Source organism: Falco punctatus, assembly GCF_963210335.1.
Source record: "Falco punctatus genome assembly, chromosome: 2".
Classification (NCBI taxonomy): Eukaryota; Metazoa; Chordata; class Aves; order Falconiformes; family Falconidae; genus Falco; species Falco punctatus.
Window position 1 is genome coordinate 114,806,754 of NC_137581.1, and position 22,300 is coordinate 114,829,053.

Here is a 22,300-nt window from a genome sequence, read left to right on the forward strand (position 1 = left end):
ATTCTCAATGTCCTCAGTGCTTACCTTGACATTCATTGGCATTTGTACTTTCAGTCCACCCTAAAAAAAGTAAAGAGGGGGGGGAAAAAAAAAGTATTTATATAAAACTTAAAGCTTTGACGTGTATTTTGTAGTACTATTGGAGCATGAAGTCTTTGTAATTATATTCACCATTTTCAGTGTTGGCCAAATAAAATGCTAGTTTAAATACTCTGAAAATTCCTGAAGGCCAGGGACACTATAATCCTGACCTATGAACAAATTGGTGCGTTGACAAGCCTGTAGGAGTGCAAGCAATTTGAAAATATTCCTTCACTGTTTATTAGTAAAAGCAAATATTTACTATGTGTTTTCAAGCTAATTGATATTGACCAATTTTTAAAATTAACTTTTAGATCTTTGTTGTATGTATTTCAAGTTTCTTAAACAGAGATGGTGGAACACTAAGAAACTATGAACACCAGAAGAGAGAGAAAATAGAGGCTGACATATTCGTATCTATGGTCGAAGAGCAAATGCAACAAATGCACTTTCTCTGAAAATGTTAGTGAATAACGTTCCGTGAGGAAATAAGACACCTACTTCCCATGAGCGACTAAAGACAGCTGTTACATCTTATTCCTTTGTGACTTTTAAACTCTCTTTCTGAGGTTTGCTATGTATACAGTACAGTTATGTGTTACACCCTCCCACAACTCTTTCGTATTTAGATCTACGTGCTGTCTAGCAAAACAAAAATCAGCTGCACCTCCCAAGGTTTTTGTGCAATGTGTGGTCACAGGAATCCTACCTGGGTAATAAACTCCTCACCTGATCTTCCACCCCTGGTAGATTCTAGCTGTACCATTAAGAAAAGAAAATCAACAACTTCTGAAGAGCTTTTTTAGTTAATGAATTGGTGTTGGCTGCAATACAATTAAGAGCCTTTCAGTTCTGGCTTATTCAATCTCCACTCCACAACAGCAGTTTCCCAGGAAGATGTCCTGGTGAATCAGAAGCCCAGCAAGCCAAGGTGACTGCTGTGCCATTACAACACTGCAAATACACCATGGCGTGAGATGTTACATAGATAAGGTTTAACCTAAGTCATATTTAGGTCAAAACTCTCTGGGAAGCAACAACATAAAAAGGAAGACACAGAGCTTATCAGGAAATTGTGAAGTCCTCACCATTTTTAAGGGACGCAGAGATTTTACATCTGCTGAAGGAATTCCAGATGGTGAATCACATTCCTCCAAAACCTTCATCTCTCCTTTGTAATTAAAGTCTGAGTAAGCAAGCCATCTATAACAATAGGGACACAGGATTTATTGATCTGATTAGATAGATTACCAAATACAAACATCTTATTAAACTTATTTTCCTTTTTGTACTCAGAAGAGCCAGATGATGTGTTTTAGATACTGCCAGCGCACCAAAACAAAGCTATATTTAAATGTACTGGCAACATCAATACCAAGATGATCTCACTTTTTCTCAGTCCAAGCTAAACATAAATGAAAGAGAAGATAATTACCAGTTTGTTCACTTACTTTAAGAAGTGACTTTGTTACGCTATGAATACACAAAAGCATCATTAGTACTGAGGATGAGACACATCAAATTTTACCTCAGATTGTCACCTTAGGAATTAAAAGGCTTCTAATATCAATCCTACTTTGTTTTTTCAGTTATTAAAATAGTGATGATTTACAAGACTTCTTTGGAAAGTAGGCTATCATAGTATTGACATGAAGATTAAATATGGTAAGACTCCTTCAGACTGTTTTAAATCAAAAAGCTGAACGAAATAGTGGGACACGGGGTTAGCAGACCAAATAAGGGAAGAAGGAAGATGCAATGAGCCATATGAAAAATTATTTTCTTAAAACTACACAGACCGACCACAAGCAGTTAAAAGCTATAATAAATTCTATCAAAATAAAGACAAGACTCTGTTTTTAATTCCTTCACCACCTCAAGCTTCAGAGATGTACTGTGAGGTTGTGGGAAGGAAGGCTCGGCTCATGTGGAAAGGCAGACTCCAGACTCTTGTAACACAACAGCTAATGTCACTCTGCAATGATTTATAAGAAGAGGCACAGAACTCCCAAACTTTAGGAACTGCAAAGTGCTGGCCACTTACCCAGGAAACAGACTATTCTGCTCAATGCACGAAATGCTGGGCTACCAAGGGGCCTGTATCATATCGCATCACCTCTCTCCAGAAAGTCAGGATACGGCTGTAGCTTGAGAAATGCTTGGATGATGCAATATTTATTTTCTGGTATTCAGCCATAGTGTTATAGCAGGGTGGAGGACTAAGGAGACATCATCTATTCTCCAGTGAACTAAAAGCTAATTATAGCTGAGCTGCTTAATCTATTTATAAAGCTACTAAAAGATAGTGTTATAGAAGACTTCTGCCAGTAACTAGAGGAAAAATGCCTTCAAAAATTTGGTTCCATTGTGAGGAGCCCACATACCACAACGCAGAGATGTATAGTTTGGAATATCTAGTGTATGTTACCCGATTTGTAGCGCTCCCCCCACCTCCCCAATATAGTTTCTGTTGCTGACTGACTTCCATCCCATGACGTTACTCCTCTACCTGCTGGCAAAATGCTATTAAAAAAAGGTTCAGTACTCACACTCCTGACTTGACTCTTATATAAGGGTTTTTCTCAACATCCAGTTCTTCTAAATTGGCAACCGCACTCTGTATGCCGATAGGGAGTCCCTCCGTGCTGCCAGCTGCCGGGCAGAATTCTGCCTCTGGAACACCGCAGCCCTGTGGAAACAAATCAAAGGGTAAGTAAGGTTTATCCATGCTTCCAGAGCCCGGCCCCTTGCCGCGGGGGAAGGGCCAGGAAGGTTTCCTTCTTTTTCCCCCTGTCTTCCGACTCTTCTAATCTAACTCCAGGCTTCATATGATGGGAGGGTTTTAGTTTGTTTGGTTGTTATTATGGGTTTTTTGGTTTTTTGGGGTTTTTTTGGTTTTTTTTTTTTTTTGTTTTTTTTTTTTTTTTTTTTTCTTCAAATGAAGACTGGAACTTTTAGAAAAGCTAAGGGAACTAAATTTCCAGCTCCCACTAATTTTCAAAGAAGAACTATGCGTTTACGCCTGTTAAGCTACTTTTAAAAAGCTCAGTTTAAATACTCTCCAAGTCAAGGATCTGACAGTATTTACTGATGGACAAACCATGCCTACAATACCACCGACTTTTTTGTTTTGAAAAACAGTGCTTCCGTAACACACACAGATACATATGATGCAAGCATAACCAAAACTGTCTGGAAGCGTTTGCTACATCCCCATCTCCCTCCCTCAGTGACAGTTAGGTTCTGTAATGCATCTGACTATGGTTTCAAGCCATACGAGTTCAATTTTCTGTCACGCTAAATACATCTACCACGTTTTAGACAAAAAAAAAGAAAAAGATCAGTGCTATAAAGTATTTGTTTTGTTAAGTAGACATTTTAGTAATTTTCCTGTTACTACAAAGCAACAACCCCTGTTACCTTACTGAAAGTTTTCTACTGATAGGTAACACCATGCTGGAGAACAACTTGTTGAACACATGATCCGCTCTAGAATTTGCAGGGATTTTATTGAACCACCCTCGTGTCATAATATTTCTATAAAACGCATGGCCAATACTTTCTCCCCCAGTGTTCAAACGCATCATGAATCAATGAGGATCTTCCATAGGGTGCTGCTCCAGCGGCACGTTACAGAACAGCCTTCCTGCTACAGCGAAAGGTGGCTCACCTGCTCCCAGTTTGCTCAGCTGTTGCTGGAAACCTCCAGTTCTCAGTGACAACTTCACAGCACCCTTCCCCTTATCCCCTCCTGGCCCACGGACCCATGTGCATTAGGACAAAGGGCTTGGACAGCATACAGGGACCCTGGAAAGTTCTAAACGTGGCTGGAGGAAGATGCCCCTTGCATATGCACTAGATAAGAGGGATAAGGAGCCGTCCCTGAGGATGCCCTCAGGAAGCACCTGGTTACTGGATTTGTTGAGGACGCCGGCAGGTTCATATCAGGACAGAGATACCGTACGGCCTGGCCTGTAGCTTCTGCCAGACCCGAAGGGCAAAACCACAACAGCTTGCAGAGAAACCCAGCAACAGGGCACGGAAGGTCTTAAAAGTCACAGCACCTCATCTCACAACAACACCTGCGCGCTCTCCTTTTTCACATAGGTTTTGAGTGTAGCTTTCAAATGATGGAGTAACATCCCACCGAGGAACACACCTCCTCTTGGCAAGTAAAGCTCTTTCAGGAGTTATTTCACTGTCAGCAATAAACGTGGCAATTACAATAGATGGACTTCAGGGTATTATTTCGATTTCCTCATGAAACCTGAAGTAACAGTTTACTTTTGCCAACTCTCCCTCATGCACAAGCGTGTTTCCTCTGTATCATACCTTGCAAACAATGCCCCATTTGTTTTTAGAACAAAAACTGCAACACCAGAATTTTTGTTTTCAGAAGAGTGAAACCAGAATAACTAGGAAAAAAGACTTTTAGTACAATGTTACTTTATGGCAAAGCACTAAGGAACACCATTCCTCAATTGTAAGTGTATTGCTAGACACATTTTTTTTTAAAAAATTACCACAAAACCCTCCTCATAGTTTTCAGATGTCTGTGCATCTTACTAAATCACAGTTAAGAAGTATTTGAAGTTCATAGTTCTTCCTAATAATATCTGATACGTGATAAGGCTGAAATCTGTGAATTCAACAGTAAAACTTGATACTGAAAATCAGAAGCTGCACCTGTAAGAATTCTACAAATAATGATGCTACTCTTAATGGTTTCAGATAAATTCTAAAACAAAGTACCTACAAGACTAGACAAGTGGCAAAATAAAGTATCTTTGCCTGCGGCCTCAGACAGTACAGGAGACTGAGTATGTTTAATTTTAATTTAGTAGGAGGCTTTTGTTGTTGTTTTTTTTTCATCTGAAGATTGGAAAAAGTCAGTCTATGTTTTCTTTTCAAGTCTGCTCTCCTGCCTCTGAAGCTCACAAGGCAGGCTCCACCTCAAGAGATGAAGAATGCAGTAGTTCTCCAAAGGGTAGGTAAAGCACTCATAATAACATCTCTCCTGTTTATCACCATTTCTCTCCAGCCAGATTTTGACAGTCATAAAAAAAAATAAAAATCTACCCATTGTGATGGTGTTTGTGTGTGTAATAGATTAAGTCCACAAAGTCCTCTCATAAATCATCACACAGTAAACTGAGGTCTTCATCAAAAGCAATTCAAGTATCTATTTTTAAAGGTAATAACATATTTGAGCAAGAAGTACATTGTATTTTCTAAGCTCATTTTTTTGAAGTCGCAGTATACCTTTTGACTTAAATACTGAGTTAAATTTACATATATTAATTCACAGACTGCAGAAAATGGTAAAATTTAGTATTACTGCATGAGGTGAAAACCATGTATTTGCAGATGTACACTCCAGTACTATGCCATCAATTCATGTAATTTAAGGTTGTAAACTTTGGCTTGGTAAATATTTGCCCTAACACGTTCATATTTGCCTCCGCATATTTAATAGGAATCATTACTTTCAGGTTTCTTTGACATTCCTAATGAAGCCACCATCTTTAGAAACAAAATGAAAACCACACAGATACGATAGCATTCAGGTTGAGAACTAGATCCTTCAGTCCAAAGCCCTTTCATTTGCAAGGCGTCAAGATTTTGAAATAAGATACCCACAATGCAAAACTATTACCATGCAGAACTATTTACCACAGCGTTTCAGGCCAGATCCCAAACTGGGAAGTTTCCTCCCTGTACCTCCCCTGGCTCTGCCACCCCCATCACAACCAGCCAAAACTCAGGTCATGGGCATTATCCTACTGACACATCATGCAAAAAACAGAATATAAAGCCCAGCGGACAGATTAGGTAGCTGTGTTCATTTCCAATGATAATGCACAACCAGCAAATGCTCAGGTAGGTGGCAGCCTCCCGGCACCCCGCTGTGTTTTCCTCCGCTCTGCGGTACGCTCCTGCTGCCTCCACGCTGCCATCCTGGAGCGCCTGTGCTTCCCTCGCCGTCTTTTGGGAGCAGAGATGTTTCCAAAAGGACAGGGAATACTTGTGCTAGCTCGCACAGAGCAGACACTTCCCAAACTGTAACACAGCCCTCAGCAGAAAGGTTAAGGCTTCTTCCGAAGAGGGTCAGGATGACCCTCAAGACCTCAGCATGAAATATTACTCTTCCGTAGCATCTCTGCCATTTTTCTAGTCCAACCAAAAGCTCCACCAGAAGTAAGAGACCTAGAGCCTTCAACCCCCCCCAGGCTTTAGCTGTTTACCCTTCTTTCCAGCTTCAGGGTTGCAGCCCCAACAGGGCTAAATGATTTCAGCACTGTTAGGTCTTCTCCTTGGACTTGTAAGCTGTGGTGACTGAACCGATCTAAAGTAGCTTATTTAAATGAGGTAGCCTTTTATCTCAACAACAGGACAAAGAACGACTGAAGTCTGGCTTCTTAAGCTAAATGCCAAAACAATGATGAGAGAAGAGTCTATTGAAAACCAGGCCTAATTAGTTCTGGTATTCGCACGATTCCTTTTTAATGCAGTCTAGACACGCATCTTACTTTTGATACACAGTTTGTCCTTAGGATATGTCAGCTTCCACAGCATTTTTTACTTTAAATCTTACTCTCTGTTGGTCCTCCAGCCTTTTTTACCCATTCATAATTCTTTCTCCTGCTCTGTACCACTCTCGCACTTCTCCACCAAACCAAACTACAGAACTCAACAGGGCTGGTAGCAAAATAAAATAATACTAAGGAAATTAATGACTGCTGTTTTGTAAATACCGACTAGCACATGAGACAATCTGAAGCTGCTGGGTGTCTCCCTGTGGCATCTGACAACGTAGTCCATGCTTGAATTAATAACTTTTCACCTAGCAAACCACACAAACAAAAGAAACACACCCCTTTGTGTCATACCGTGAACATTCCCATCACAAAGAGCTTTGCTTAAGGACAGTCCACAAGGAATTCAGTTATTCCCTGCTCAGCCACCTTGCAGACAGTGATTATAAACTGGCATTTCAGATCTCCTGCCATCTTGCAAAATAGTGGTTTACAAGATTACTGCAGAATGGAAATATCAGCAACCCTTCTCAGCTCTTAATTTTGAGAAAGTAATATTTAGCACCCTCTTTGAGGTTCCAGAAACAGATAGAAAAAGCCCTCCAATTCCATACGATCAGTATATACACTTGCAGTAGGCCAGAGAACTGAATTGGCTAAACAGACTGTACAGCAGGAGCGGCACTGAACCTGTGCGTGCAGGCAGATTTCACCAGCCCGGGCTCACGCTGACTTGCTTCAGCGGAGTTCAGACGCCACATTACCTCAAATAGGACTTCATTTGACTAATGGCGTGATCTTTTCCTTTGGGATATTTTTCTCCCCCCTCCTAAGTTCCTTCAAATTAAACACATATGCATACATCTAATGCGCATCCCCAGTAAGTCAAGCCACAAGCTAACCACAGAGCTAACAGAATCTTTGCTTGCTGTGGAGGCTTGAAGCCAAATCAGAGCATGAAGCTACTGGCAGACTGTTTTTCTCAGCAAACTAACATCTGCCAGTAAAAAATAAAAATAATATTAAATGTACCTCCTACAGTTTCTTTAGTAAACATCTGCTTTTCTCTTCTTGGCAAGCTATTTTCTTCTAAAAGATTTAGCCAATTTTCAAGTCTGCTAACTGAAGGCATCTGAGCAGCCATTAAAGAAGCACCATAAAAAGCCACTTGAAGGATCGGAAGACAAGCCAGACAGCCTGGACACACAGCCAGTATGACCAAACTAGGCAGGAGAGAACCACTGAGCTACCCAGCCTACAAAAAAAGAGAATGGCAGTAAAACACGTGTGTGATCCTGCAGATCACATGAGCTGCCTGAAAAAGAAACAGCTACTTGTCAATTAAAAACAACGCGTGTATTTTTCACAAAAAATAAATAAGGTGCTGCTTTGACAATCTTCTAAAAGTAGTTCCACAGCAGCTGAAGTACAACCTAAAAAAAAGAGGGGGATGCTTTCACAAATCAAGGTTTAGAGGACAAAACCCAGCTTACCGAGTCCCACACCCACGCTAGCTCCACACAGCCCTATGGGCTGAAACAGCAGAAGCCCTCCCAACCAACCATACCTGCTAGAGGTTTAAGTTACACAAGAAACAGTGTTGATTACTGAACTAGTGTACTGTAACAAAGCTTTCCATCTGTGTTCCACACAACTGAACCCCACACGGGAAGAAGAACAACGCTCGAACCTACTTAGCTCTATTACAAAGATTTTTATCAAGCACGACGAAGCTAACCACAGTGTCCTTCCGATCCAAGGGTTTTCTTTGATACCCAAAGACACACCCAGCTTCCCTTGGCTTCAGACCATAGTTCCACATGTTTTTGTGGTATTTCGTTAATTGTTTAGCTGCCTTCCACATTATTGAGCAATATTCCATATTGGTCAAATGCTTTTGTTTAGCTCGAATAAATGTTAGCTTCATTACTCATGCCCTCAGCCAGCCTCTTTTGAATTTATCTATTTATTGTTAAAGCTTTAAGAGAATGAAAAAGTATTTCTAATTGTTACGACATTATGCCCCCGTGTTGACGTCAAAAAGGTTATCAATTTTAAGATGACCGCTATACCACTGGAGAACAGAGACACATCTTTTTTCAGAAAAACTTCCACATTGCGATACAAATGGTAATTCACTTGCAGTAAAGGGCCATTGCCCTGTGAATAACTGGAGTGTTACGCTAAACAATAAGAACACTAAGTCTTCCTAAATCACAAGATCTGGTAAATATATTCCTCATGCACTGAATAACAATAGAGGCATTACATTTAGTTTTCAGCATTTGATTCCCATCTTTTCAACAAAAGGCCTTTTAAACTTCTGGCTGTACACAGAGCCAGATGCTGTAGGTGTACCACTTGTGGAGGCCCTACAGATGGGACAACACTGTAGAAAGAGTGACAGTAATTTTTGGAAGCTGTGCTGTACAAACGGGATCGGAAACCCAGCTACTAACTTCTGAAACAGAAGCCATACAGACACAGTAGATAGTTGAAGCTTTAGGTGAACACTACTTTGAAAAATATGGATTGATTCCATTTAATCTCAATTAACTGGACAGGTAAACATCTAAAAGGTGGGGAGAGTCGTTATTAAATGTCACATAAAGTTGGTGTCAAAGAAAGATAATCCATCATCTTTAGGAAGAAAGGCAAATCTAGCACAGCAAAAGCTCTGGAATTTATCTTGAAGGTGAAAAACATGATTCATGGCAAATTTGAATGAAGTCAGAAACACAGCATACACACATTTTCCATTGCCAGTAATACACCGCTACTGCCAACAGAAATTCATTATGTATGGGAGTATATAATTAACAAAGTCTATACCTTTGTTACATGTTTGATCGAACCAACTGTAAGGTTTCTTCGATGATGCTTCATGCCTGGAAAATCCCAAAGGTAATCCAGCACCGCCTCTCCTTCTTCCAGTACATGTTTCCGACCCTGGAACTTTGGTTTCTCATAAAAAATCCAACTGTAATGATATCATCAACTGAGTTGTTGCAGTTAGGTAAGACTGTCCGTATACACCTCTGCTGTAAAGCTCAGTAATTGAGATCATCTTATCAAGCCAAATATCACACCTTTCTTACGCTGCCCCTCAGGAGTCACATTGATTTTAGATAAATATGGGGCTTTTATTTCTGTGCTTTAAATGTAAAATACACAGTTCTCCTCCAGGCCATAGCCTAACATAACTTAAAATATAACCTGTATAAAAATACTACAAAATACCATGTAAATAAGCAGTCTTATTTTACCAGAGCAAATATATTAATTGTCACATCAAAACATGTCCTGTTCAGGCAGATACTATGCAAGGCATTAAAAATATACATACTAATGATGGCATCCAGTATTTCTTAGAACATGAAAGAAACGTATGCAAAAACCAAACAAGGCTGCCTCAAAACTGCATAAATGTGACAATGCATTGTCACTATGGCTGACAGCCAGACATGTTCACTGTAAGCACCGCCAATTAAATTCTGATGCAACAACTGATGTGGTCCCAGCCCCAGCTTCCTGAAGCAAGCCTGAAGAAAACACTAGCAAAATCTACCTTAAAAGGTAATTGTATATCCTTCTGCATCCACATTCTTCTAAATGCTACATTACAAACAGCAGCTGAGATTGTTCATTTTATGGTCCTTTTGCAACAGTTACTATATAATGAAACTGAACTGTAAAAAGAAACATTTTCTTTGGCATACACATGCTTCCACTGATGATTATGGCTGTACTGTCTCAACACTTCAAGCAAGAAATCTAAGCTTACTTGTGGTTCTATTAGAAACTTTCCGTTTGAAGCTAGTTCCCAAGGGAAACTTTTTTTTTTGTACTGCAGCATTTGAAGCCTCGTTTCATGCTTTTTTTCATTGGTACCAGTCTAATTATAAAGAAAGAAAAAGACACTTGCAGAACAGACATGTGTCATAAATAAAAAGAAATGAAAACACCAGAGAAACACATATACAGTCTTTTGGAAAGACTATTTAATTACGACCTGGATTTCTTACCATCCTCTAATTATCCTAAGTAATGATCCAATGGGAAAGATCCAGGATGTGGCATCTAGCACATCAGAATGAACTTCTTGTTTACTTTTGTTGCCATAAATATCATAAATAATAATCTGAAACAACATACAATGCATATGAATGAGGGCCCACTTCATATTGTATAGACTGTTATTTTTTGCTTGGAATAAAATCTATTTCACTTTGTGCCCATTCAATTGATATGCTACGTATTTTCTTTTATGAAAAATTTTACTGAACTACAAAAGCAGTTGTTCACAGAAATACAGTAGAATTACTGGTGGCAAGACTTTTAATAATACAATTTCACTATTAGCACGTGCACCATTAAAATACAGAGAGCTAGACTAACTATCCCAAATGCTTTCCATTCAAAAATTTTGGTCTAACAAATTATTCTGTGTATCATATTGATTCTATGTGACACAAATTCTTCTTACCTTTCCCGGTCTTGGATTATATTTGAGACTTGCCCTGTCAATGAGGTTCTGAAATTAAAAGGACATGGAAGACTACTATTAACATCTACACCAGTAGCACAAAGCATAGGCAGATTATTCTGCGTCCACTATTCCTATAAATTGTATGCAACCGTTGCTAGCAGAAACAGCCAGGATTTGTTTTGTTGTCATTTAGAGTTGGTGCAAATAGTTTAATAGAATGAAACTATCAGTAGAAAGCAGCAAGTGCCAGAAAGGAAGAACTATTATGGAATTGGTAACCTCTGCAAATGTATTAACCATTCCCACCAAACAATAAACTGCCTTTCCTAACAGTGTCAAAACCAAGAGAGACCTCTAACACAGACTGAAATATTTCCAACATCATGGTAGGACTTTCTTCTTCACTTATGTGTTTGGGCTGTGTGGCATTTTCAGTTTCTAAATACTGGGAAAATTCTTTCCATATCCTCATTAGCCATTGCTTGAAATAAACTAAAAGAAATACTTATCTATGGAAGCAGCTATATTACTTACTTGCTAGCTGAGCTACAATTTGTAGAAGACTCTGTATGAAATAATCAAGTAGCCCAGTAAGCAGGTATTTGTATTTTTTGGACAATACAGCTCTACTAATCTCCAAAGTGGAAGAAATTAAAGAACGTTTTTCACACAAAAGGCAATTCCATCATCTTCAGGTTGGAATGTCCTTAACACGGACAAGTCTGTGTTTTGCTATTACACAGATTTGCTATAATGCATATTTTACTATCGTATTTTCTCTTCACATCTCTTTTACAATTAAATCACTTTCGTCTGTGTGGTGAACCAAGAATACCGTATTTTCAAAAGCATTTTATCAGAAGACTTCTTATTTTTAAAATTATGATCTTAAACAACCTAATTACTTTTCTTTATGGTAGAAGAATTAACCTTAAAAAGGGAGGAAGGAGAATAGGGAGACAGCAATTTCAAATCTGGGCTAATTACTTTATTAATATTAATGTGACATGACATCTTACCGCTGACAGTTCTCCCAGTTTTGGCATAGTGTTGTCTTGAGACCAATGAATCTTTGGCTGCAACATATCCTGGAGAATGCTTCCAAACCTGGTCCCCTTCTCAGAGGGGCAATTGCTGGCAGATTTCAAATACTGGTAGTACACACTTGTAGGAGGATGCTTCGGAGCAGCATCAGCTTTCTGTGAAACTGCCTTACAAGGTGTCTCACTGGGAGAAGCCGCATCTGGAAACAGTTCTGGTTGCTCCTTAGAGTCAAGTTGTCCTTTAGAAAGAAAGGGTGACTGTTCAGGAAACAAAGATCTATTTTGGTCATTTGATGGAAACGTGGTTTCTAAACTCCCTCTCCACTGACTGGAAAGACAATTGTCTTCTTTCTCAACATCAAGCATATTTTCTTCATATGACGATGACTCTTCCTCCTCTTCCTCTACTCCCTCCTCCTCTTTACTGAACCGAGTAGTAAACTGTAAGCGCTCAGAAACTGACTGGAGAAGGGAGAGCACAGAAGCATGGTCAGTGTTATCTTTAGATATTCCACTAGGATGGCCTTCTGGTGACACATCTGTGGAAAGTAAGTCTTCTTGGGAGCTGTCATCTTCGTATATTGGAGACAAAGAGAAAGGATATACTCTATAGCGCTTGGCCTCCACACTCAGAAACGATTCTGTGCTACGGCTGTCGGTTGCTTCGTTCAACTTGTTATCCTTCCCATAAAGACAGGCTGGCTCACATTTATTCTTCACTGTTTCACACATTAGATGATCTATATTATCTGAAGGCAAATCAGAAGAAGAAAGTGAATCAGTTTGCATATCATCAGTCGAGACAGATTTGTTCTCAGTTTGAAGGGCACCTTCATAAATGATAGTAAAAGAACTGTTTTCCCACTGTTCAATTAGTGGAGAAGAGGCCAAAAGATCTGTTGGTTCCTTCACGTCGTCACTGCAGTCCAGACCATTTTCTTCAAGCTGATCGTTTCTCTTGCTGCCTTGATCCTTCATTTGTATCAGCTTCAGATTCTCATTACTTTGAGCACGGTCTGTGTTGAAGCAGTTCTCTCTTTCACTGTCCTCTCCAGTAACAGACAATTCAGGTACAATGAATTGTGCATTTAATCCCGTATTAACCTCTGCTACCTCACTTGTCCCTTTTGCTAGTTCCTCTTTACTGTCCACTGCCTTTGGATCTTCTAAGGTTGCTTTTATTTGTGCTGCAGCCTCTCTTCCGCAGTCTTCATATGGACCATCCTCTGCACTGCTTTCCAGGGACCCCCGAGGACTGCTTTTGTCTTTGGATTCACTCTGCATGCCAATACATTCTTCATCAGGCGTAAAAGATAACAAATTAACATTCACAGCTGGCAGCAATGTGCAATCTGGCATATTTGCATTATTGCACGAGTCTTTTAACTGCAACGACAGAAGCATCGCTTCAGTCACGGTAGCATCTCTATGTATTAAATGTAAAGATCTATCAGATTTCCCATTAGTCGCCGATACCTCAGCTTTGCCACACACCTCTACTGCAGCCAGATGTTCACACACTTTTCTATTCTGTCTCTCTTTTGCTGGTGTCATCAGTTCCAATTCTGGCCTTGATGAACTGCCAGTGGGCAGAAATCTATTTGTTTGGCAAGTGAATGCTTTATTTGGTATCTTTTCACCTCTTTGGAGGCAATCTATGCCATTTTCCACACTACCTGGAAGCAAAGGAGGACCTGAGCAATCTGCCTTTTCACAGTTTACAGTTACATCCTGAGTTTCCTTCTTCCCTGTCGGTTCCTGTGACTTGGCAGGTAACTTCACATCCAGGTTTAAAATCTTTGGTGTTTCAGCCTTTGGTTTAGGATCAACCTTTTCAGGCGGCCTTTTATTCTCACTGCCTTGCCACTGATCGGATATCAGGTTTTGTTTGGCTGAGTTAACAACTTCATCAATTGTTTCTTTTGCTTTCAGTGCTAGTGCATTATGCAGATCAGTTTTATCGGGGACGTAAGATATTATCTCTTCATCTTGATTATTTGTATCCACCGTTTCATTTCCTGTAAATGAAGATGAGCCTTTTCCACTGCTCTCATTAAAATGTCTTAATGACTGCACAGCTGACTGGATTTCTTCCGCTTCCAGCTGTACAGTTTCAGCTTTCTGATCATTTAGAGTATCTGTATTTACTAAATTATCCTTGCTCCCAGAAAGCTGGCAGACACCATTGGCTTGCTTTGCTATTATTTCTTCTATAGCCAAGTGTAAAACTGAGCCCACTATTTCCTCAGCTTTTTTAAACAAAACAGCATCTCGGAATTCAGCACGTTCTTGTCCCTTCACATCGTTACTTTCCCATACTTCCTCAGAACCGAGCTCATTTGACTCCATAAGTGCAGCGGGTGTTTGATCATCCACTACAGAAGGGACTTCTGAGATGGCAGAAGCATTGTCACCCAGCATCACCCGTCCCACAGCATTTTTGCACGTGCTCTCGGAACAAGCTGACTTGTCTGCCATTTCCAAAGACTTCACAGGACAGACGGGTGATGGCATTGCCTCTGTCAAGACACTGCTGTCAGCCTGCTGTGTGGAGGAAGCCTCCTCTGCCCCACCACTAGCTCTTCGACTGTAAGAATTACGGTTCCCCTGAGCAATGCCTAACATTTCCAAGGCAGAAACGGAAAGGTTGGAGGCTTCTCTGGATCCCAGAGTAGGTGAAGTGGGCCTGGGGATGCAAACACCCCCCACATCTACTCCAGCAGCAGAGCCATCAAGCAAAATTGGAGTGAGCTCAGGTTCCAGAGAACCACCTGGGCCCAAAGCTCTCAGTTCTCCTGAGCAAAGTGGCACCTTGGTCATTCTGTCCTCAGAGATTATTCTCCTACACTCAGCACCTGGAAAAATAAAGCTGTGCTGTTCAGAAGCAGCAGACCATCTAGCAATCTGGCCACTTTCAGAGTTAGTGGCAGGAGAAGGCATTTTTGCTTGGTGGTCAGTTGAAACATCAAGTACTGTGGGTGGTATCCTAGGCTTATTACTGTTTTCCTTCTTCAAAGAAAAATTAATACACCTATCCTCAGAAACAGGTGGAGATTCAGAAATGATGTCTACATCAACGTCTTTTTCAAAGACAAAACCAGAATGGTTGGTCAAAGGTCTTCCTCCAGATCTCAAGGCAGAATGAGAAACCTCCAGATTTTTTTCCTGTGACTTAGAAATGTAAGAGGAAAGTTCAGAGATGTCATCTTTACACTCAGAAGGAACAAGAGCAACCGCCGTCATACCAGTCTTGTCAATTTTAGAAGCAGCAGGAGTACCGTTGTCTGTCCTGTCAACAGTGACTAAAGGGCAAGATGCAGGCTTTACTGTGTGGTCTTCTGTGAGTATAACTAGTGCTTTGGCATGAACGTCTTCAACAGTTTCAAGGGAAACAGGACCACGGTCGTGGACATGCATAGAGTTTTCTGAGAGGTTCATCTCTACAGGCTCAAAGGATTCGCTCTTCTCATAGTCAAGATCAGGACAAGAAAGCATCTCTCGCACATCTTTTAAACTGACTTCTCTTTCCCCTATAGTTTTATTTTTGAACTTGCAACTAAGATTAACAGAAGGTAAGCAACAGCCTCCAATTTCAAAAGAAGACTCACAAGACAGAGGCGCTGCCAGCTCACTGAAGTTAGGCATCACACTTCCACACCCTTGTATGCAGGATGAAACACTGGCAAGGTTTTCCACTGCAGCCTCTGATAAAACCTTCATTGTTTCCACACCATCAGTTTCTAGACAAGGTAAACCAGTCTGCTGTGTGGCAGTATTCTTAGAACTCTCCGCAGTGATCAATTGGTGATCATTTCGTACATGCACTCGTTTCCCTAACTGACTTAGTTCTTCATTACAAGTCCCCTTGTCCTTGACCATATCTTCATTGTTTTTAGTAGATGACACTGAAGTAGCTGGATTACCTGTGGCTATGCATTCTCCTCTGGACTCCATGCTAAGTGAAGTGGGTATTTGTTCATTAAAAGGTAAAAGAACAGTAGCAACAGAGCTCTGTCGATCTCGCTCTCTTTCTACAGCAGGCACAATTTTCTGTGTATCAGTTTTTCTTGGATCACTATCTTTATCTGCACTACCTATATGCTGATCTCCTTGCAGCTGGAACGCAGTGGTACTGGGACGAAGTATCTGGCCATTCAATAGCTCTGAGTGACTATCTGTTTGATGATTACAACAAAATTCTCCCTTACTCACCGGTAGCTCTTCATTAACTGCCTTACTTTTTGGTTTGGGTGAATGTAAACAATCACCCTGCATTTCTTCTGTGGACTCCATATTAGCTGTTTTACTACAATCGTTTTCTTTATCAAAGTTAGCAGTGCCATTTTGGTCTGTCTGAAACAGTGCTTCTGTCTCTCTCAGCAGCCTATCATCTTTTCCAACCAAATCGTTTGCAGAGCTCATTTTAAGGGAACTGGTAATCCGGAAAGTGGAATTGGTTAGGATCTCACCGTTTCTACTACTAGATGATAATAATGAATCTAGCGAATATGTCCTTTTAACTTTTGCTGCGCCTAAAGCAGGCATATGTTTTAAATTTATCTCAGAACACGATTCAGTAGATGAAGTTGTGGCCTTTGCAGTTATTTCATGTTTACTGCTACCTAAGCAGTGCTGAGCTTTACCAGTCTTCTTCCTTCCTATCTTAACTGCAGAAGTATTTACTACGGTATCATCTTCATGATCTTTACCCTCATCTTCCCTGTTTTCTTTTATTAAGTGTCCTGATTTCGCAGAGACAGTTGCTTGGATTTCTCCATTTTCTTTGATCATTGGAGCATTTCTGTTCTCAGCACTTTCTTCTCCTTTTTCAGCCACTTCTGTTTGATTCTTCAGTAGCTGCCTGATCCTTGCAGAACCTCGGTATGTTGCATAAGTGACTGCGGGTGCTTCTGGCTTCCGTTGCATCTGCCTGTAACAAGGACCATCATTATGAGTAGAAGACAGACTATCTAAATTGCTAGCTTAATAATAAAGGTTAACACAAACTGCAGATCATGCACAATACTGTTTTCCTTCACAGGTTAGCACAAACTGTAGATTGCATGCAACACTATTTTCCTCCTTTTTCTGCTTGTTCTAAATATGGGTTTGGGTGACAAATGGATACATACACTACCTTTTACAGAAAAAGTCAATGTAAACTAAAAAGCAAAAAGTAGATGTTGCTACGAACAACTTCCATCATTTGCTTCTCAGTAGACAATGGAACTATTATTCATAACTGCTACTGCAAGTCAACATTTGCAGTGACAGAATATAAACATATTTTTGTGAAGATGTTACACACTACTAAAGCAGGTCTATAATTTAAAACTGAAAGAAAATTACTGCACTAATGCTCATTAAAATATTGAATTGAAATTTAGATTTTTACCCAAGGTCTCAATATATTGTTAAGGAACACGAAAATGAGAAGCAAAACATGGAGAAAAGAAGTATACAACCGGGGATGTGTTCTGAACCACAGGGTGGTAAGGAAAGAGAGTGAATGGAGACCAGGTAAGAATGAAGACTTGCTTGAAGGCTGGAAGAAATACCAAAATAAGAAGCCTAGAAATGTGGCAAGGAACTGGTAGATCTAGTCCATCATTAGTCTTAAAGTTAGTAGCAAAAAAAGTGAACGCAAAAACTAATGAAAGTACCACCATGGAAAAACTGTGACTCTGATCCTTTACTGCTCTTTCTGATAATACTAAGGATAAATTCAGAGACTGTCACGTTCGATTTTCTGAAGCAGCTGTTTTTCTTATTTCTTGAAACTAACAGATGTCACAAATACCTTTCTTCCTAAAGCTTATTTCCTTCCCCCTTATTTTTTTATTGGTTAAAGACTTCTCATAAAAATCAGGCAGTGACAATATGAATGTGACCATCAGCTTTTCCATTCTTTACCTTAGGACAAAGCAGAGGCTCAGGCTGTGCTTAACTCCATTCTGCCTCAGCCTCCACCTAAACTAAGAACAAGCCCTTCCAAACTCTCATCCAGTCTGCCCTATGTCTGCTAACCCGGCGGCTGGAAGTGGCCATGCACCTCTCTTGGAAATGGTCATACTCCTTTCAGATGAGTCTCTCAGGGGTGGGGGTGGAAAAGATGTCAGCTGAGATTTAGATTTCTAACATAAAAGCATCGCCGTAAGTAAAAAATACCTCCACAGCTTTTTTAAGAGCTCTCTGCATCTTACCAGTAGTTCACACTTTATAAGAAGTTATTACAGCTCTAGAGCTGAGGACAAATAATTTAAGTGAGAAATCGAACATAAATTTACTAAGGAAAATGGAACAGCAAAATAAATAACTTTGTTTCTTTGAGTATCACTGAGTCACTAATTTCAAAGATTGTCTGTATGAATTCCGAGTGTGTATTCGCTCAACAGGCACAGAAGACGACAAAAATGGAGTAGATTTACCAGTCTAAAATAGAATCTCTTTTCTATCAAGGTGTTAGTGGCCCAGATTCTTACTTCAATATTAATTTTATTTTGAAGAGGGAACTTAATACTATTTAAAATCACAAGGAAACTCCCTCCTTGCGCAGTATTTGTACATTCAAAGAATACAAGTGAACCAAAAGTGAAATTATTCGTATCTATAAACATTAAACCAGATATAAACAGTCATTTATATGCATGTTTTACATTGCCAGGTATATTTAGGCTAATGCCAAAATACATGAATACAGGAATTTAGACATTGTGAGAACCTGAAAAAGAAGTTTGTATTGGGATTAAATTAAAAGTAATCTCTGACAAAGGCTACAGCAGAATCTCAACATAGGGTTTATTAGCCAGGTATATTGTTATAGAGAAAACAGGAAAATTGTGTATAAATAGCATGTCTCCCAAGCATTCGCCAAGTTAGATGCCTACATTTAGTCTTTTATACCACTCGTTTGTTTTCCTCAGATACCAATAGTGATTGCTGCTAAACATCACAATTTGTTACAGTCACCATCTTCTGATTCGCACCTTTTCAAAGAACAATACACATTTCTGAATTAAAGAAAACAAAACACAGTTGGAAAAAGGGTCGTAATTTTTGTTTCCCTTAAAAAAAATAAAATTACATTATTTTCCACTTCCTCACAGAATACCTTACTCTACATTAGAAGATATTTTCCAAAGCTCCAGAGATCCTAAAAATCTCAGAGGAAGGATCTGTTGAGTTCTGCAGTACACTATATTCGCTCGGCATTAAACAGTCATAGCCATAATAAAAATAAGTCTTACGAATGCAAGACCTGATCATGCTGTCACTCAGAATTAACCTTACCGAGTAACCTCTCCTATTTCAGTTACGTCAGAATGGGGTCAAAATGTTTCAAATAATCACTATTAAGCTTTTGCAAAACCCATCAATCTCTCCTAGACTTTGGCCAACCTCAGAAATAAAAGTTGGTCTACAACTGTCCTGAATCCAGAAAAAAATTTCAAGAAAACAGAACACAGGTTGGCACCAATTCTCTGAACAAGTTTTATGGATTTTTGAAAAGGAAAACCGTAATGCTACATGTTTAAAGTGAGCACGCTGATGGTATTTTGCAAGGTACCAGACACTCGTTTCCGCTGAAAGGAAGGCATTATTTTGAATGAACGGCTCAATGGCAATTAACTTTTACTGAGTGTCTTTCATTTCACAGTTGGTGTTTTGTCTGCTACACAGTGGGAAGAATTCAGAATTTATCTATAAACATGTGGAAGCACTACTGCTCTGACACAAAGCTGGAAAATGTCCTTCCATTTGCCTCTCATACCCAATACTGCCTTCAAATTCTTGCCATGAACTCAGCAATTCCTAAACCCAAACCATCCAGAAATATGACTAGGTTATTTTTGCAGAAGATTGCCTACACAGGGATGACAAGGAGAACCCAGCATGATGGGACACTATTTCTACATTGATCTGAGCCACAGATCCAAACAAATAGTTACAACGTGTATTACACACAGCCAGGCAAGACAAACATAAGGTTTTTTTCATTTATTTGGTGCCCTTTATAATTTCTCCCAATTATTTTTGCTCTCTGTTTGTCTTCTGAGGGAATTTTATGGTCCAATTGATTGATTTGGAGTCTGAGCAAGGCTCAGAGCAACCTGCCCTACGGAGCTCTGTGCACAAACCCAATCCTGACCAGCACTGGCTACAGCACCACTTTGCGGAGCCCCATCCTGTAGCTGGCCTCTGCTAGTGCCTCCTAACACGCAGCTCTGCTTTCCTGCAGACCTGCCTCTACCGATAGCTTTTGCAGTGGATGCTATTTTAAAAGGGAACCAACCTCTCCTCCACAGACACGGCAACTTCAGGATCTCTGACCTCTGATAAAAGAAATTGCTGCTCAGTGTATTACAAAATTTTTTTCAACAGACCTTTTTGTCCTGATGCATTTACCTTTACAGCACATAGAAGTGTGTTCAATCTGAATGCTCACACGCAACAAGACACTTAAAAAATGAAACGCCGTGTTCCTATGCAGCAGCAGCAATTCATCCGTAAGTCTTATGAAACATGTTTAGAAGTAGGCTGCGTCACAGAAAATCTTTTTAAAGTGTCACTAGAGACTTGTCTCATAGACATTTAAAGTAACAATTCTTTTCTGATCACAAAAAGAATACGCCAGTTCAGAACCTACCTTAAAAAATCTATGCAAAAAGAAAATTTTTTTCAGCTCTTATGAGGATACAGATGAAAGCCTGATTACACACAGAACCCAGTGTGTATTCTGTCACATTTATCAAATACTGGGAGATTCCTTCTCTCTCTTCTTCACAGGAAGCAATTCAATTCCCTATAAAGCCTTAATTCAGTTTCACAAAAGACTGTTTGACAGCAACAAGAGAGGATGTCAACATGAGTTACATTAAATTTGTCAAAAGTAGGTCCTTGCTGAGATATCTTCTAATCTGAAAGAAAAATAAAAGTTCAAGAGGGACTAACTCAAGGAGGAGGGAGTTCTCCTTCTGACATCTCATATGGTGGACAACTTGTGTAACTTGCCCCAAAAGTGGCATTAGTTATAGTCGTGGTTTAGCCCTGACCGGCAACCCAGCCCCACGCAGCCACTCGCTCGCTGCCCCTCGCCCAGAGGGATGGGGAGGAGGATCGGGAAGGAATGTAAAACTCAAGGGCTGAGATAAGAACAATTTAATAGGCAAGGTAAAGCCGCGCACGCAAGCAAAGCAAAGCAAACCCAGGGATTCGTTCCCCACCCCCCACGGGCAGGCAGGGCTCGGCCATCCCCGGGACAGCGGGGCTCCAGCATGTGTAACAGTGACTCGGGAAGACAAACGCCATAATGCCAGATGTCTCCAACTTCCTTCTTCTTCCCCATTTTATATACTCAGCATGACGTCCCATGGTATGGAATACCTGTTTGGCTAGTTCAGGTCAGCTGTCCTGGCTGTGTCCCCTCCCAGTGTCCCGTGCCCCCCCAGCCCTCTGGCTGGCAGGGCCCAAGGAACCGAAAAAGTCCTTGATGTAGTGTGAACATCACCCGGCAACAACTAAAACCATCAGTGTGTTATCAGCGCTGTTCTCACACCACATCCAAACCACAGCCCTGCACCAGCTACTGAGAAGAAAATTAACTCTGTCCCAGCTGAAACCAGGACAGTTATAAAACAATCTTGGTTTTGAAGCCCTGAAGCGGGACACCTACAACCCTGAATGCCTCACCTCCCTGCATTCACGAAGACAATATTGTTTGCATCTTTTTCAAGTGTATGTCATCCAGATGGCGACCCCTCCAATCTTCATATTTTCATAATTTTCCTATCTTTATAATTTCGTAACACAGAAAGCAGACTTCCCTAGTCTACTTTCAAAAAGACGGAGGAAGATCACACAGCATGATACAGCACTACGTGGGTACAGCACCTCCGACCCCCAGGCAGTCCAGCTCCCCTTGCACCGCACAGCATCCCTGCTAGAGAGCCCTCCCGAGCGGCATCACCTGGCCCTGGGCTCACTGCTGAAGCATAAGCATACCGTGGGCTGGCTTGTTTCTGCAGCGTATGGGCTTCCCCGGACATGCAATGATCATTTTTTCCTCATACCTCACTCTTCCAGGTATTTTCTCCCCCGCCCAGCAGTCTCCTGCTTTTTCCAGCATACCTGTGCATGTTTCCCCTAATCTT

The 22,300-nt window shown here is 40.5% G+C and overlaps 1 protein-coding gene across 1 annotated transcript in view; it reads right to left on the reverse strand.

The window, feature by feature from the left end:
• The window catches only part of CRYBG3 (crystallin beta-gamma domain containing 3), a 94,795-nt gene that overhangs the window by 35,334 nt on the left and 37,161 nt on the right, over nucleotides 1-22,300 (reverse strand). The window contains exons 4-10 of the mRNA XM_080374571.1: nucleotides 12,126-17,079; nucleotides 11,104-11,151; nucleotides 10,643-10,758; nucleotides 9,450-9,597; nucleotides 2,631-2,770; nucleotides 1,170-1,284; nucleotides 25-60 (exon numbers count right to left, since the gene is read on the reverse strand). Coding sequence (XP_080230697.1) covers nucleotides 25-60; nucleotides 1,170-1,284; nucleotides 2,631-2,770; nucleotides 9,450-9,597; nucleotides 10,643-10,758; nucleotides 11,104-11,151; nucleotides 12,126-17,079 — 5,557 coding nt within the window. The remainder of the gene's footprint in view (nucleotides 1-24; nucleotides 61-1,169; nucleotides 1,285-2,630; nucleotides 2,771-9,449; nucleotides 9,598-10,642; nucleotides 10,759-11,103; nucleotides 11,152-12,125; nucleotides 17,080-22,300) is intronic.